This window comes from Leptodactylus fuscus, chromosome 7, assembly GCF_031893055.1.
Source record: "Leptodactylus fuscus isolate aLepFus1 chromosome 7, aLepFus1.hap2, whole genome shotgun sequence".
Lineage (NCBI taxonomy): Eukaryota > Metazoa > Chordata > Amphibia > Anura > Leptodactylidae > Leptodactylus > Leptodactylus fuscus.
Window position 1 is genome coordinate 30,723,192 of NC_134271.1, and position 17,238 is coordinate 30,740,429.

The following is a 17,238-nucleotide window of genomic DNA, read 5'->3' on the forward strand; positions in this document are numbered from 1 at the left end:
AAATAAAGAACTATAAAAGTATGTTCACACTGAAGAGTTTGGCACTGATATGGAGGCAAATTCTGCCTCCAAATCCGTGCCAAATACCATACTGAATCTTCCACCCATACTATTCAATGGGAGACAGAGATTGAAGCAGGACGCTGAAAAAATAAGTGGCATACTCGCTCTTGCCATGTATTCTACCAGAAGTCTACAGCGGAAAATGGAGAGGAATACGAGGCAGAAATTCTCTTCATCTTCTGCTCCCCATGGTAAATTGCTGAAGCAGAGCAACAGCTTTCCGCTGTGGATTACGTCCACGTTTTGAGCCACGGACTCTGCAGCTGAATCTGTGGCACGATCAAGCACGGAGCTTATTATTTCAGCATCCTGCTCCGATCTCTGTCAACATACATGTGGAGACAGACTCACACACCTCCTATAGCGCGCAACTTGTGATTGAAAGAGACCGGTTTTGCTGTTGTCACGTTTTATATTACTTTTTGCTATCTTTCTAGATGTTCCGCAGAGTTTATAAAGGAATTCCTTTACAAGTGAGGGGACAGGTGTGGTCACTGCTTTTGGATGTTGAGGTCATGAAGTCGGAGAATGAGGGTAAATATGAGGTATGTTCTTCTGTTTCCATCTCATGCTAAAGCTTGATCATTTTATTTTACGATTATTTCTACAAAGAGTCTTTCAGATCTTTTATATTGATGCCGTATGCTTAGGATAGGCCATCAATATCAGATTGCTGAGGAGGACACTCATTGAAGAAGCCACAATGCACAAGAACAGGCACCACTCGGTATATTGTGACTAGTACTGATTCCATCCAGGGGCCGCAGCCTATTCAAAGTAGAGATCGGTGGGAGTGCTGCATGTTGGAACCCTATCAGTCTGATATTGATGACCTATCCTAGGGATATAGTCATCAGTATCAATGGCCCAGGAAACACCTATATAGATTGAATGGACTGCAAACTCTCTCATTTGTATTTGCTTCCACATTCCATTTGCTTTTCCAATTTGCAGAAAATGAAAGAACTGGCCAAGATGTATTCAACAGAAATCAAACAGATTGACTTGGATGTGAATAGAACATTCCGGAATCATATTATGTTTAGGGACCGATACGGAGTCAAGTGAGTAGCACCCACCATAATAATAACTAATTTCTATGACCATCTATCAGACCATTACCATTATTATGATGATATAACACCTGACCCAAGTTCAGCTGAGGCAAGCTGGGCCACTAAATCCAGCCCTGGCCCAAATTCGACTAGCCTTAGCCATTTACCAATGCATACCAGTTGTCTGCCATGACCCGGCATTATACATGCTAACTGCTTGATCTCTCTCATCAAAAAAATATATATAGGGTCATTAAAACATGCTTATGTGAGTGTGATGAATAACGCTAGGTTCACATTAGTGTTACGGTTTCTGTCCTTTGGGTTCGCATGGTTACAGGTGGAAACCTGCAGACATCCTAGACTATGATGGTGTCCACCAGGTTTCTGCCGATTTTATTAGAAAACCGCCCTGACAATTTTATGTAGATTCAACGTTATAGTGCGCAAACCTAGTATTACTGTACAGGCCATGGAGCATGTATACATCTGGTATACCTGTATATTGCAGGCTTATCATGGCGTTTTGGGTTTTGTTTTTTTACAATAAAACTACACATACCAGAATGTGCTTGCTCATATAGATCTATGATATTGTACTGGTTGCAATTTTATTAATTATAAAATATATGCATCTTAGAGGGTGCATATAGTTAGTTGTTCTATACTCTGTATAGCGAAGTCCCCTAAAAATGGAGACTGTGTCCACTGTTTGCATTGTAAATCCATTACACTGTTGGTTCTTTTTGTTGAATGACCCTATAACTATATTTCTTCCCAGGCAGAGAGCCCTGTTTGACGTATTATCTGCTTATTCTGTCTACAATACGGTACGTATAGTCTCTATATATACAGAGGTTATCCACTTTCTAATATTCATGACCTATCTTTAGGATCAGTCATTAATATTAGATCTGCGAGTCAGGACCCCCACATATCAGCTAATTTGGGACAGCATGTCTCCTTATAATGTTTACATGCCAGGAACCAGTGGCTTTAGATGCTGCTTCAATGTACCTATGGTAGGCCTCCAGTCTTTAAAACATGGATATCCCCTTTAATCCCTATGTTAATTTGGGAGCACAGAGACTCCGAAACGATCAATGTTGTTTTGCCGGGTTCTGGGTTAAAATCCCGACCAGAATCTGCATAGAGTTTGTATGCTCTACATATGTTTGCATTGGCGTTCTTAAAAACTGACAGTACATGTAAGTGATCATTTATGCAGAACACGTAAGACTGGTAAATAAATAGAAATCACTTGCTCCCCGCAGAACACAGGAACGCCTTCTGTATTGTGCGGCGAGCGCATCAGACTAATGATCTGTATATAACTCCACAGGAAGTCAGTTATTGTCAAGGGATGAGTCAAATTGCAGCTGTGCTGCTCATGTATCTGAATGAAGAGGACGCGTTCTGGGCTCTAGCTCAGCTGCTAACCAACCAAAGGCATGCAATGCATGGTGAGTTTATGTGTCTTCCTGGATTTACGCTTTATTTACCTGCAATCTAAAAATCTTCCACTTAATACTAATGAAAGAACATAATGAAAAAACAATAAATGTCAGACTATTATGTAATAGGATCAACCCGTTCATGTGTAAACTGGTGCTAAAGGTATATAGTGGCAGCATAACACTCTTTAACTGTGCAAAATACAGAGACTTTCAGGGCATGTTTATTTCGGTATGTGACCCGTGTGTTTTAGGCACACTGTTATGTATTGTGTTTGTATACATCAGTATCTTTCATATTATATGTTACCAAACTTACATGACCTGATAGATTTAATTAAAGCTACTGAGTTAGAGTGTATGCGAGCTATCATGTAACTACTAGAGATGAGCGAACAGTAATATATTTGTTAATCGTTTCGAATAGCCGCTCAATATTTGACTATACGAACGAATATCGAACCCCATTATAGTCTATGGGGAAAAATGCGTTTTAGGGGAACCCACCATTCGACTCAGGAGGGTCACCAAGTCCACTATGACACCTCAGGAAATGATGACAACTGATGTATAGCGGGGAAAGCAGTGTAGATGTGGAGGCATGCTAAGCAGGAAAAAAGGTGGCTACAGGCAGAGGCATGGATAGGGGTGATGTATAGCGGGGAAAGCAGTGTAGATGTGGAGGCAAGCTAAGCAGGAAAAAAGGTGGCTATAGGCAGAGGCATGGACAGGGGTGATGTCTAGGAGCAAAAGCAGTGTAGGTGTGGATGCAAGCGCAGCAGCAAAAAAGGTGGCTAGAGGCAGAGGCATGTCCAGAGGCAACAAGGCCAAAGATTTTCCGTGTACTAGCTACTCACGCAAAACTCGCCCATGTTGGCAGACTTATGCGAGATCTCTCTGTGTCTTTGAGGAGTCCATCAAGAGGGTCGGCTGTGACAACGCACTCATGAGTGTCACAATCCCGCTCCTGTGTGTGATGCGAGAATCCCTCATCGCCATCATGGATAACGCATTGTACGCTGAGGAGTCGGGCATAGGAGCAGAACCTACCAGCAGGATAGACAGTGCACACTCCTGTCGGCTTCACGGCGTATATTGATGGGGAGGAGGAGGATGACGAAGTGGCAGATGATCTCATTGTCACGCAGGAGGCTAGCGGCACCCCCTGGCCAAACTACCGCCACTGAGGTGCCTAGTGTCACCAGTTCCATTCCAAATTTAGAGCACCAACTAAGTATCAATGTATAAATAACACAAAAAATTCTTTTGATTTTAAGTCTAAATTTATTGTTACAAAAATGTTTTTAATTGTAAAAAATATTGGTATCAGGAAAACACAAACACATAAAAACATTTAAAAACACACAACAAGAGTGGAGGTCGCACTGGACTGAGCAGCTCCAGCAGGTGTATAATCTGCTAGTGGTGTAGGGGATGAGAACAGCCACAATAAATGTGTGTATAGAGAGGCCCAGTATTTTGTATATATAATTGTAAATAGGCTCCTATTGCCCACAATATCACAAGATCAGGGCACTTAATTGAAAAAATATATCTGTAGCATTGCAAAGATCATACCCACATCACCACTATATAGTAAGAGCATATAAGGTAACAGAACCAATGTAAAGTTACACACACATGCCAGTATTACATAAGCCAACCTACATAGGACAAAATGTAAAGCATATACATAAACCACTGCTCACCAGCTGCGACCTCCACTCTGAGCCCCGACGGACCGTTTCGCCCCTGCTTCTTCAGGGGGCTACAAATTTAGTGCGGTTTGCACACTTTGCAAGTCTAAACTGAGTAGGGGCTCTGAAAAGAGCAACCTTACCACCTTTTGCGTGCACTGTCATTTGGAAGGCAAACCCTGGGCTCAGTGGGAGACAGCAAACGCAGGACAATTGTCGCCGGCGTTGCCGACACTGCCTCCTCCACTGGTTACAGTGCTGGTGCTGCAGTCCAGACCACCAGCCTGGACACCTACACATCTGTCTCTGACACATTGGGGAGTTCACCCTCATCCGCCCTTTTGGCCTGCACCATCATGCGCCTCTTCCCAGCCATTCCCCATCTCCCAGGCGTTTCATTGCAGGCAGAAATACAGCGCAAGCCACCCACATGCCCAAGCCTTCAACGGTCTCATCTAAAATCTGACGGCCCTGGAGATGTTGGCATCTATGCTTCTGGATACTCAGGCCTTTCGTCACCAGATGGCAGCTGGGGCATTTCCCTATGCTGGGCCTAGCCGTTACTACTTCTCTTGGTGTGCTGTCCCCGCCTTGTACCTACACGTGTCCCATAACATCAGTCGGGCCTAGAGTTCCGCGCTTTGCTGCAAGGTCTACTTGACCACCAACACCTCGACAAGCGCCTGCGATCAGGGATGCTGCTTCTCTTTAATGACAGGCCGGGTGAATGTAGTGGAGTCTGGGCCCGGGGTAAAAACTGGGGTGGCCTATCTCCTCTCCCAGCCCAAAATTCATGACAGGGGTTCTCTGAAAGCCTACTCCTGTGCTCCAACATCCACTCCAGCTACGAGCTGGTAATGCTGTAACACTGGCGTGGGGAGATGTCAGCAGGACGTACTGAAGCTCATCAGCTTGGGGGACAGACAGCACAATGCCTCCGAGGTGAGGGATGCCATCCTGGATGATATGGCAATATGGTTTTGCCCGCTGCACCTGGGCACAGGCATGTTTGCGTATGTGATAATGGCCGGAACCTGGCAGCAGATCTGGATTGACCAAAAATTGGATTGAGCTTATATAGCTTGACTGAATTGCTGTGTGTCATACTTAGCTTTTGGGGGGTAGACCCCTAAAAATTGGATTGAGCTGATATAGCCTGATTGAATTGATATGTCTCCCACTTAGCTTTGTGGGGTAGACCCTTAAAAACTGGATTGAGTGTACATAGCCTGACTGAATTTCTGTGTATACCACCTAGGTTTTGGGGGTACACACCCTGTTAGGTGTTTGGGGAGACACTGCCTGCAAAGCTGGGTTGAGCGTATCTGGCTGTACTGAATTGCTCTGTATCCCTGTTAGGTGTTTGGGGGGACACTGCCTGTAAAGCTGGGTTGAGCGTATATCACTGGACTGAATTGCTCCGTATCCCTGATTTGGGGAGACTCCCCGTTGAAATCTCGACTCCTCTCCCTGCAGTATATAGCTCTGAAAAGAGCTGTTGTTTTTCTTCCGTTTTTCCCTGCCTATCTGAAGCTAATCCCTATCTAGCCCTCAGCAGCACGTCTGTCCCTATGTCTGAAAGCCGGAAAATGAATTGAAGATGGCGGCCGATGTTCTTATAAATCAGAGGTCACATGCTTTCGGCAGCCAATGGGTTTTTTCAATTTTTTTTCAATGCCTACGTTTTCGTAGTTCCTGTCCCACCTCCCCTGCACAGTTATTGGTGCAAAAAACGCGCCAGGGAAGGAATTTTTACTGCATATGCCGCGTGGTATTCAATTGGAAACAAATAGCTCGAATACCTAGTAACTACCCATTAATAACCTCTCCATCTCTACCTCCACTCACATCCCCCATTGTCGATCCAAAATCATCAAAATCCCATACCTTCTGATTCCCCCCATGATCATCCCATACATGGAAGTACATAGACTTTCAGAATGTAACACATAGTATACATATGTTTAGTCTACGTGTGTATCCACTTTAGCCTGTTGTGTTTGGCTTCTGTGGTTGTTACACCCTGTTTCTGTGATATATTTAGCTGTAAATTATGATTTTGTGTGCGGCATGGTCTCGGCACACTCATCTTATCTAAGCTGTTCCTGTAACACTAAACACTTATCTCAAAATAACAACCAACTATTTAAAAATGTGAATAGAAGAAACTTATTTCGTCCTCCACCTATAATGTTGTTTTTCCCTCTAGGACAGGGGTGCAGGGGTGAGCCTGCTCCTTTCGCCGCCCGAGGCTAACTGCAGAAAGCCGCCCCCCCCCCCCCGCCGGGAGGAGGGGCGGATCGGGGGCGTGGCCGGTTGGATCGGGGCGTGACCAAGTGAAGGGGCGGGGCTTAGCCCCGTTCGCCGGCAGAGAGTAGGCCCGGAGTCTGCCTGCTCTCTGCCTGAGCGTGAGGGGAGGCTGCTGGAGCAGCGCTGCTCCAGTGGCCTCCCCAATCCACCGCTCGGTGATAAGCCAGTCCAGGACAGCTTGTCCTGGACTGGCTTAGGTTGGCAAAAATGCCGCCCTCCCTGAGGCCCTGGCACAGTGCCGCCTGAAGCGCTCGCTTCAGGTCGCTTAATGGGAGGTGCGGCACTGCAGGGGTGCTCACACTTTGTCAGCATGTGAGTTACTTCTTAACATGACCAAGCCCTAAGATCTACTACCCACTTCTTGTGGGCGGGGATGGGCGGGCATGTGGGCGTGGTCGGGCAGATCGTGAGAGGTGGCCGCCCAGGCATCCCCGCTGTCTGCTTGTTCACAGCGCAGGCTGAGAGTTATCTCTGGACACTGGCAGGCTGGGGTTGCGGCAGCCCCGCCTGCCAGTGTCCGTAGATGACTCTCAGCCTGCGCTGTGAACAAGCAGCACCCCGGCCCCCTCCATCCCTAAGAGCGGCCTGCAAGTGATTGTTCACAGCGCAGGCTGAGAGTCATCTACAGACACTGGCAGGCGGGGCTGCCGCAGCCCCAGCCTGCCAGTGTCCAGAGATAACAATCAGCCTGCACTGTGAACAAGCAGACACCAGGGATCCCTGGCTGCATCCCGCGATCAACCATTACGTCCATTGCGATCGACCGGTAGATCACGATCGACGTATTGGGCACCCCTGCTCTAGGATGATATGGAGGATGTTAGTCTTATGTCATTGACAGGACAGTGAGCACTGGAAGACCTGCAGGGTGGTGAAAGGGAGTCTGTCAGCAAAGTACATTGTAGGGCTGTCGGCACAGTTTACAATGATGTATTTCTTATTCAGGACCGCTGCTCCATTCTTGTAAAAATCGCCCTTTTATCCTTAAGCAAATGAGCAGAAAAGGGCTTTATGGGTTTATGGGTTTTGCTTTCTATCAATGGGCTTCACTATCTGCTGCTCAGCTCAGTCCTGCACATGTCTGATGATGTCACTCTGCACCCGGAAGTGAAGGACGGGAGTTCCCTCAGCACATCATTGTAAGTACTGTGATAAGTTTATAGCTCAATTTTGTGCTGACAGACTCCCTTAGAATTGTCTAAAGAGCAGCAGTAGTGCTTTGTGCTGGTTCTGGAGTAAAAGAAGAGTGAATTCTGAAGATGTTTTGAGCTGTAGGGAACAAGAGCAAGCAGGACAGATCTGACTTAGACATAACCCCAAAGTAGCAGATGTGTAAGAGACAGCGGACAGTTAGCCATTGGTGTTTTGTAGCCATGTAGTGGTGATGTCACAGGAAGAAGTATATCATTGGGTGTCGTCAACCTGGAGATAGCATTTGAAAGTCAAATCTGCTAATGTGTTCTCAATATTAGTGGTGAGGAGAGCTGAACCTAGGACTGAGCCCCGGGAAGACTCTATACCAGGGGTCTCAAACTCAACTCAGCATGTGGGCCGCAGAGCAAGATCCCAGCCAGTCGGCGGGCCGCACCGCGGCAAATTTAGCTCCACCCACTTTTATGTTGACTCCGCCCATTCATTTTTCATGTGCCCCCACACTGTATAATCCTCCTACAGTCACCCGTAAACTATATGTCCCCCCTCCATCTTTCCCCCAGTTACATATACACCCTTCATCTGCCCCAGATTCATGTCCCCCCATCTCTGCCCTCAGATTCATGTCCCCCCATCTCTGCCCCCAGATTCATGGCCCTCCATTTCTGCCCCCAGTTTCATGTCCCCCCCATCTCTGCCCCCAGATTCATGTCCCCCCCATCTCTGCCCTCAGATTCATGTCCCCCCATCTCTGCCCCCAGATTCATGTCCCTCCATTTCTGCCCCCAGATTCATGTCCCCCCATCTCTGCCCTCAGATTCATGTCCCCCCATCTCTGCCCCCAGATTCATGTCCCTCCATTTCTGCCCCAGTGTCATGCCGTTCTCCCCCCTCCCTTCATCTGCCCCAGTGTCATGAGCCCCTTCATTCCACCTCAATGTTTAAAGAGGACCTTCCACCATTTTGCCCACAGGCAGTTTTATATACTGCCGGAAAGCTGACAGTGCGCTGAGTTCAGCACACTGTCGGCTTTCCCGATGTGGGCCCGGTGTGAAGAGCTTACGGTCCGGTACCATAGCTCTTCTATGGTCAGAAGAGCATCTCTGACACTCAGTCAGAGACGTCCTTCTTCACAGCACAGCCAATCGCGCTGTGCTGTGAGAGCCGGGAGGAACGCTCCCTCCCTCCCTGATAATGCTCGTCTATGGACGAGTACTGCGAGCAGAGGGAGGGGGCGTTCCTCCCGGCTCTCACAGCACAGCGCGATTGGCTGTGCTGTGAAGAAGGACGTCTCTGACTGAGTGTCAGAGACGCTCTTCTGACCATAGAAGAGCTACGGTACCGGACCGTAAGCTCTTCACACCGGGCACAGATCGGGAAAGCCGACAGTGTGCTGAACTCAGGGCACTGTCAGCTTTCCGGCAGTATATAAAACTGCCTGTGGGCAAAATGGTGAAACGTCCGGATTCAACTTGGATCCGGCGTCCCTAGGCTTGTGCGGGCCGCACAAAATTGTTCGGGGGGCCGCATGCGGCCTGCGGGCCGCGAGTTTGAGACCCCTGCTCTATACCATGTCCCATAACATATTCAGTATTGTGTCCTAAATAGATAGAAACCCCTTTCTGTAAATCGGAGTCTAAGCATTTAGTTCAATGCAGTAAATGATGCTTTATATATTTGTAAACTTGAAAAGTTCACTTTATTTTTTTATAATTTAGAGTCTTTCAAAAATGTTGGAGAAAATAGAGCAGCACGTTGATACCATTTGTCTGATAAAATGATGGCCACCATTTTGGAGATCTGAAGGACCCCATAGTAGTCAGTGTGGTCCATTGGAGCAATTCTTGTCTGCCATGTGACAAATCCAGTACTGCTGTTGTTGTTTTGCTCATATGAGGAAGTTTTTGTTGTAGTTCTATTCCTTTACATCAGTTTAATAAGTCACCAGGTCTAAAAAGCCCAATGAGCCCAACCCCTATATCTAACTCTATATCTACATCTAATAGGTGCTGTCAAGTAGATGGTAACACTGCATGACATAAAGCACAAGGAGACTCCGCCCTCAGAGAAACCACATTGTTACCCTAATTTGCAACAATGATAAAAGGACCTATAACTTTGGAATGGCGGATCAGATCAACTTATAACTTTGGAATGGCTGATCGGATTTGGCTGAACAAAAAGCCAAAATGCTCAGGCCGACAGTGCCCATCAGAAGATGCATATCATTCAGCTTTTATGCCCTGGTGACATCTGATCGTAAATTTCGTACAACATAAGATTAGATATGACTTAGTGCTTGTGGACAGCTTTGATGGCTTCGGTTCCTACATTAGTCCGTGTTTCTCAAGGTTTGCTGTATTCTGCCAGTAAGTAGTTGCTTTTTTATCTCTTGAGATCCTTCCATACGCTATTGCTATATCTTTTGGAATCTGTACTGCTCTTATTTTTAACCCTAGCTATACATACATTACCTTTCTGTTAGCAGATTCTAAATACAGCCCCTCAAGGTAATAAGAGAGGGAAAATAATTACATTCAGGATCCTTTGAGACAGAACGGATTCATTGGCCGCTTCTATCTTTAGCCGCTTGTGACTCATCCTCCTCCCGAAAATAATTGCGTTACCAGTTTTAGAATATCTAAATTGCCTTTCACAAGTTACTGCGACACAAATACCTCGAGCATAATATGATCTTTCAAGGTCCTTTCAAGTAGGAACGTTCTGCCTGACGTCTAGCAGCGCGAAGGTATATATGGTAGTCTGAACTTTACACTACATCTCCCCGTGTATAGTCGTATCAGCTATTAGTTGTGTCATTGTATTTGCATTTTACTGATTTACTAAGCAAAAGACCTCAAAATCCGATCTCAGACTGATACGATGTGGCACATGGATATAGCGTTGTAGAAACGTCTTAGAGCATGCTTGGCACGGGTGCGTGGTTTAGTGGTAGGGGCATGATTTGGGAAATGGCTTAGACTTCAACAACTTGTGCCAAATAGGTGGCATAAAATTAGACTGGTGTGAGGATGTCCTAGATGAGGCTGCTTTACACTGTCTAGTCTAAATTTACACTGTCTGAATGTTAGACGGGATTAGTAAATCTAATCCATTATATTTATAATCCAGGGCTGCCTTCTCAAGTCTAGAGCTGAACTCTCTCCGTCTTCCTTTAATTTTATTTGGTCTTTGGTTGCATTCTAAGAAGTGGAGTATTTTATGTAAGAATTGTACATTATGTATGTTCATAATGGAAGCCAGAGTGTCCAGGCAGATCCAAATTATTGACTTAAATAGGACATTTCACCACCTTCACCAATTCTACTTCTTAGCATCTATTTGAATTTTCTCTCTAGTCCCCATCATTCCCGAACAACAAGCGCAGGTAGTTTTGGTGTCTGATATACGATTTCAGTTCTGTAATGTCAGTGTCAGCGCTCAGAATTTCACCCCTTGTCTGTTCCTGTCTGACACCGCCTTTCTGTCAGTACAGAGACTAAATAGTATATTAGGCACCAAAACTAACTATATACCCGTATATACTCGAGTATAAGCCGAATTTTGAAGCACAGTTTTTGTGCTGAAAAAGCCCCCCTCGGCTTATACTCGAGTCAAGCAAAAGAAAAAAAAAATATTTATTTTTTGGGGGAGTGGGGGTCTATGACCAGCCGCAATAGTAATGTATAGATTCTCCCATAAAATATTGAAGAAAAAAAAGAAGCTTTAAAAAATATAATAAAAAAATAAAATAAAAGTTCTAAATCCTTTCTCTAGAATACATATAAAAGTAGAAAATTACTGTGAAACACAAACACATTAGGTATCCCTGTGTCTGACACTGCCCAGTCTACCAAATATAGGGTATCTGCAGTGCTCCTGTTCCGTCGGGAAGGGGTTAATAGGAGCACTGCAGATACCCTATACTCAGCCAGACTGAATTCCACGTGGGGGGGGGGGGGACAGTCCTCAAGCTCGGACAAAGCGGCAGAGAACCAAAACACCCCCTCCCCTTTCCGAGCACTCAGCAACTACTGCCCCCAAAAACCATTTTAATTTTTGAAATTTTCCAGTAAGTGCTGCATATCCCCCCCTCGGCTTATACTCGAGTCAATAAGTTTTCCCAGTTTTTTGTGGTAAAATTAGAGGCCTCGGCTTATACTCAGGTCAGCTTATACTCGAGTATATATGGTACATTGATTGCTCAGGAATGGTGGGGCTAGAGAAAAAATTCCAACTGCGCCAGAATCCGTTATGGGATGTGAGCAGCCTCTGATGAAGGGAAATCTTGATCCGGCCAAGTACAGGCTTTAATGGGAAATTATCTGACATCCTTAAAAACTGCTGATTGACCTTCTTACATGTCCTCCCAGTCATTTGTTGCTTTTTTTTTTTTCTAAGATGCAAGATTATTGGTAACATATTGGCCTGTGTAAGCGGAGACCTGCTGCCAATCTTTAGTACAATGGGAGAGGAATCATTACTGATCACACACATTCATTCTGGCCTTCATGTAGTCTGCATCTACGTTTGTCTATCTCAGTTTACTATATGAGGTTCTCAAAGGTTGGACCAAAGATTATTAAACTCAAGCCATCTTCATTTCTTCCACTCAATTACATGTGGACATCCCAAAAGTTAGGCACAATCTTTGCTATAATATACCATATATTGTAGTATATACCATATATATGAATACAGTGCCCCTTTAATGACATTGTCTCAGCTGCCAGTAGACCAGACCCCTGAGATGTTGTGGGTTGAGCTTGAAGATGTTGCCCAGTGTTTGGTGCACTCAAGATTGAGTGCAGCTGCCAGAACTCACTTTTTGCCTGTGGTTGCCGCCTATCGCTGTCCCCTAACAGAAACGTTGGCAGGACCAGCCAGTGCCAGTAGTGGGATTGGATACTGGAGTGGATTGGAGTACTGCAGTGGTCACCATGGGAGAGAAGACCGTACTACCCATACACCAGTCTCTGATCTGCCAGTACATGTGCAAGATTTAAAGGGGTTATCTATATTCATTTGTTTTTAAGTTGATGTGCCATCTTTAACCCAGTTCAGCAATTTTAGATCAATGGAGGTCGGGATCCCCATCATTTGTTCTCATGAGACTACAACTCCGATGTTCTTAAATGGGACTCTGCTGCAATGCTTCGGCATATGACAACACCTTTAATTCATATTGTGGTTATTTAAACTGATGTGGCATCTACCAAGATTTCTGTTAGGGAGTGGCAAAAAGGGGTGGCCGCCATGTCCTGAGTACACGAGAACACATTTCCATAGGCCTCAAAAGTGAATTTTCATGGAAGCAGAATTGCTGTTTAACACTATGGAAGTTTATGGCACTGGATGGCCCTTTTAAGAAGCCTATTAATGGTTTCTAAGCTGTTTTGGATTGTGATAGACTCTCTATAACCTGGTGCTTGGACGGACAAAGGCTGGTTGATATAAGATGTTGGCAATCATTTACGTCTCCCTTTACACGGCCCAATGCATGGGGTTGGAATGATCCCTATTGCGATCATGCGTCCCCTGTACAGTTCTATTATGGTGGTAGAACAAACCCTGTTTACTCGGTCAATGATCAGGTGAATGAACATCTCTGAACCTTCACTCCTGACCATCAGCCTATGTAAATAGGACTTTGCAGTATATATTGTCATGATTTCAGTATCTAGGGGGATAAGTCGCTGTTACATAACTTTGTCATCATGTTATCTCTGGTTATTGTCGACTATATTTTGAGAAAGCCGATATTTCAACTTCTCAAAGTTTTTTCTCTATTACACTTATTGTGTACCTGTAAATTTCCGATTTGGTATGTAATGTTCACCTATTCCAGGAATGCCTGTAAACTAGAGAAAGCCAGACATCTTAACACGCCAAATGCTTTGTTTACAGACGTGTAAATCTTCTTGTCATGCGACTAACAGCTGTGTCTTGTTTTCTTGAAAGGCTTTTTCATTCCCGGCTTCCCCAAACTTCAAAGATTTCAAAGTCATCATGAACAAATTCTCAGCAAGGTTTTCCCCAAGCTTAAAAAGCACATGGTAATAGCATTGGGTTAATGGTTCTGATGGAAATAACATATTTTTTTCTTATGTTGAATTTCCCTTTTTTTCTCCAATTTGCAAGAGTCAGAATGCTGAAGAATGAGTGATGGGGAATAATATAGAAATAATACTTAGTGGTTGGCTTCATCGCAGGATGGACGTCTGTTTGGTAGTGTAAAACTGTAAATAGAATAGAAAGAAGAGAGAATGGAGGGGGATGGGGAGAGAATGGAGGGGGATGCTTCAAGGATGGGGCGAGGAGGGGGATGCTTCAAGGATAGGGAGAGAATGGAGGGGGTTGCTGCAAGGATAGGGAGAGAATGGAGGGGGATGCTTCAAGGATAGGGAGAGAATGGAGGGGGATGCTTCAAGGATGGGGCGAGGAGGGGGTTGCTACAAGGATGTGGTGAGGAGGGGGTTGCTACAAGCACAGGGTGAGGTGGGGGTTGGTACAAGCACAGGGTGAGGTGGGGGTTGGTACAAAGGCGGGGCGAGGAGGGGATTGCTGCAAGGAGAGAGCGTGGAGGGGGTTGCTGCAAGGACGGGATGAGGAGGGGGTTGCTGCAAGGACAGGGTGAGGAGGGGGTTGCTACAAGGACAGCGTGGAGGGGGTGCTGCATGGATGGGGCGAGGAGGGGGTGCTGCAAGGATGGGGCGAGGAGGGGGTACTGCAAGGACAGGGTGAGGAGGGGGTATTGCAAGGACAGGGCGAGGAGGGGGTACTGCAAGGACAGGGTGAGGAGGGGGTACTGCAAGGACGGGGCGAGGAGGGGGTACTGCAAGGACAGGGTGAGGAGGGGGGTGCTGCAAGGATTGGGCAAGGAGGGGGTTGCTGCTGCAGCTTCTGACTCCATAAAGTCTTGTGGTTGTGTTTTGTAGGATAAAGAAGACATGTCCACCGGAATCTATACAACAAAGTGGTTTCTACAGTGTTTCTTAGATCGGGTAAAGACTATGACCTTAATCTCTACTCCACAGTATTATTAATATTACCTTTTGTCATGTGCTCGGACCCTTCTACATCTATATGGACCCCACTGTTGCCCTAGAGGCTTTGAGTCTCTGTACTTGAATGTTTATGTAAAAAATGGTTTTAACCTCATGTTACTGTGGCCTGTGGGCTCAGCAGACACCTCTGTACAGCGGTCACATACTGTATGTGAAGAGGTCACCGCTGAGGCCTGTGGCTGGCGGGTCCCTCACATAAACTGGATGTCTTTGGTGACATTAGTTGAGGATCTGTAATATTTGCCTCCACGCAGCAGAAAGTAAGTTCACATGTAGGAATTTGAAGCAGATTTTTTTCTGCTTGTCAAAAACAGACGAAGGTTTTGTTGCAGAATTTGGAGAGGAATGCCACTGTATTTTGCCTATTTGTGGCGGGGCCAAATTCCAAAGTATAGAGGGTATTTTCTACCTCCTATTCATTTTAATGGGATTCCTCTGCTGGAATCCGCCTGAAAAACGAGCGAGGCTCAAGCGTAGAAAAATCAGCTACTGCCTCCCATAGAAATGAATGGGAGGCGGAATTTGAGGTGGATTCCGGATCAAAATCAGATTCAAATTCCTACATGTGAACTTGCCCTATGGATGACGCAACTTACATAGAATATAGATGTAGCTTCTGGAATACTCTGTTACAACATGTACTAATTCATTATAGTATATTACTGGTTTCTGTGTGTGTGCATATGTGTACATATATATATATACACAGATAGATAGATAGATAGATAGATAGATAGATAGATAGATAGATAGATAGATAGATAGATAGATAGAGTATTTGTCTGGCTATTTTGAGCTAGAGTTACAAATGCGTTCCCTGTTTTTTTCAGACACCCTTTACACTTACCCTGAGACTATGGGACATCTATATCTTGGAGGGCGAGCGAGTGCTTCCTGCCATGGCCTACACTATACTGAAGCTGCACAAAAGTAGGACATAAAGATTTCTATTTATAGATGAGAGGAAATACAGTGTACTACACTGTAAATAAAGGGTTGTCAGAATTTTGCGGGAACCCTTTAGCGCCTTTTCCACGTTAGATATGTCACTAATGGAACGAGGAAGAAATGTTTCTGAATATATAAAAATGTGGACAGATCTGGTACAAAGATAGAAACTTTTAAAGGGATCCTATCATTAAAAAATGCTATTTTTTCTGACTAACACATAGAAATAGCCTTAAGAAAGGCCATTCTTCTCCTACCTTTAGATGTCTTTTCCGCACCACCGTTCGATAGAAATCCCGTTTTTCTTCGGTATGCAAATGAGTTCTTCCGTCCTGGCTTTCAATCTTCTAGGACTCAGGCAGAGCCGACTGCGCATGCCCGGGCCTCAAGAACATGTACAAGAATATACACAGTAAGCTGGGGTAAGCCGCCATTTTCTTGTGGCCCGGGTATACACAGTCGGCTCTGCCCGAGGCCTAGAAGATTGAAACCCAGGACGGAAGAAGACACAGGGAGAGGCCGTTCCAGATAAAGATGGAGGCGGCGCTGGAGAGTTCTCTCGCAGCATTGGGGACACCTCCAGTGCTGTTTAAGTGCTGAGGACTCTCCCCCCCCCCCCTTCCCAGTGCTACAAGAGAATTCACTTGCATACAGACGAAAATGGGGATTTCTACCGAACGGAGGCGCGAAGAATAGAAGGTAGGAGAAGAATAGACTTTCTTAACACTATTCCTACGTGTTAGTCAGAATAAAAGGGTATCCATTGATAGGATCCCTTTAAAACCTACTTTTTTGGTTCATAAATTAATATACCTTGTAATATATTTTCCTAAAGAAAAATGCTTGTTTCCTGTTATGCAATTTCCACATCTGCGCCCCTGTGTCCATTGTTCTGGTCTTATAAACCGAAATAGTCAGACTTGCAACACTGTTTGTCTGCTGTTTCTCGGCGGTACCTGCAACGGTCTCCCCAAACGCAGACTTCGATGCAGATGTGACCCCAGCCTCATTTCCCTCCCCTTATCACTGCTTTGATTTCGCTTATCACTGCTTTGTACTCCAGAATCCCCTGCATACAAAAGCAAAGTAAAGGTGGATGAAGCTTCTAATGACTTAAAGGGAAGGTGTCCCCAAAAATGGCCTATATTTTAAACCATGTCACGATCAATTTATAGAGCATACATCCAGTTATAAACAACTTTGCATATGTGTTATTAAATAAATAGTTTTCTTCTCCGCTTTTTAGGTGGAGTAACTTTCAACATATTAGTCTATGTAGAGGGGAGCAGTAGGAGGCTGCTAGAAAACACACTCTGATAATCGCTGCTGCTACACTCTACTATTTAACACTGCTAGGCTTGTAGATAACAGGCCACCATTGCCCAGGATGAGGCAATATATCAGTGAACCAGCCAGCAGCCTCCTACTCCACCTCTCCCTTCTCCATAGAGTTTTGTGTGCGAGACTGAATATGGAGATGGAGTATTATGTA

General features: G+C 45.2%; 1 protein-coding gene across 1 annotated transcript in view; it reads left to right on the top strand.

The window, feature by feature from the left end:
- The window catches only part of LOC142213246 (uncharacterized), a 77,246-nt gene that overhangs the window by 53,037 nt on the left and 6,971 nt on the right, over nt 1–17,238 (top strand). The window contains exons 7-13 of the mRNA XM_075281531.1: nt 501–608; nt 1,018–1,127; nt 1,900–1,948; nt 2,461–2,581; nt 13,693–13,787; nt 14,670–14,735; nt 15,629–15,728. Coding sequence (XP_075137632.1) covers nt 501–608; nt 1,018–1,127; nt 1,900–1,948; nt 2,461–2,581; nt 13,693–13,787; nt 14,670–14,735; nt 15,629–15,728 — 649 coding nt within the window. The remainder of the gene's footprint in view (nt 1–500; nt 609–1,017; nt 1,128–1,899; nt 1,949–2,460; nt 2,582–13,692; nt 13,788–14,669; nt 14,736–15,628; nt 15,729–17,238) is intronic.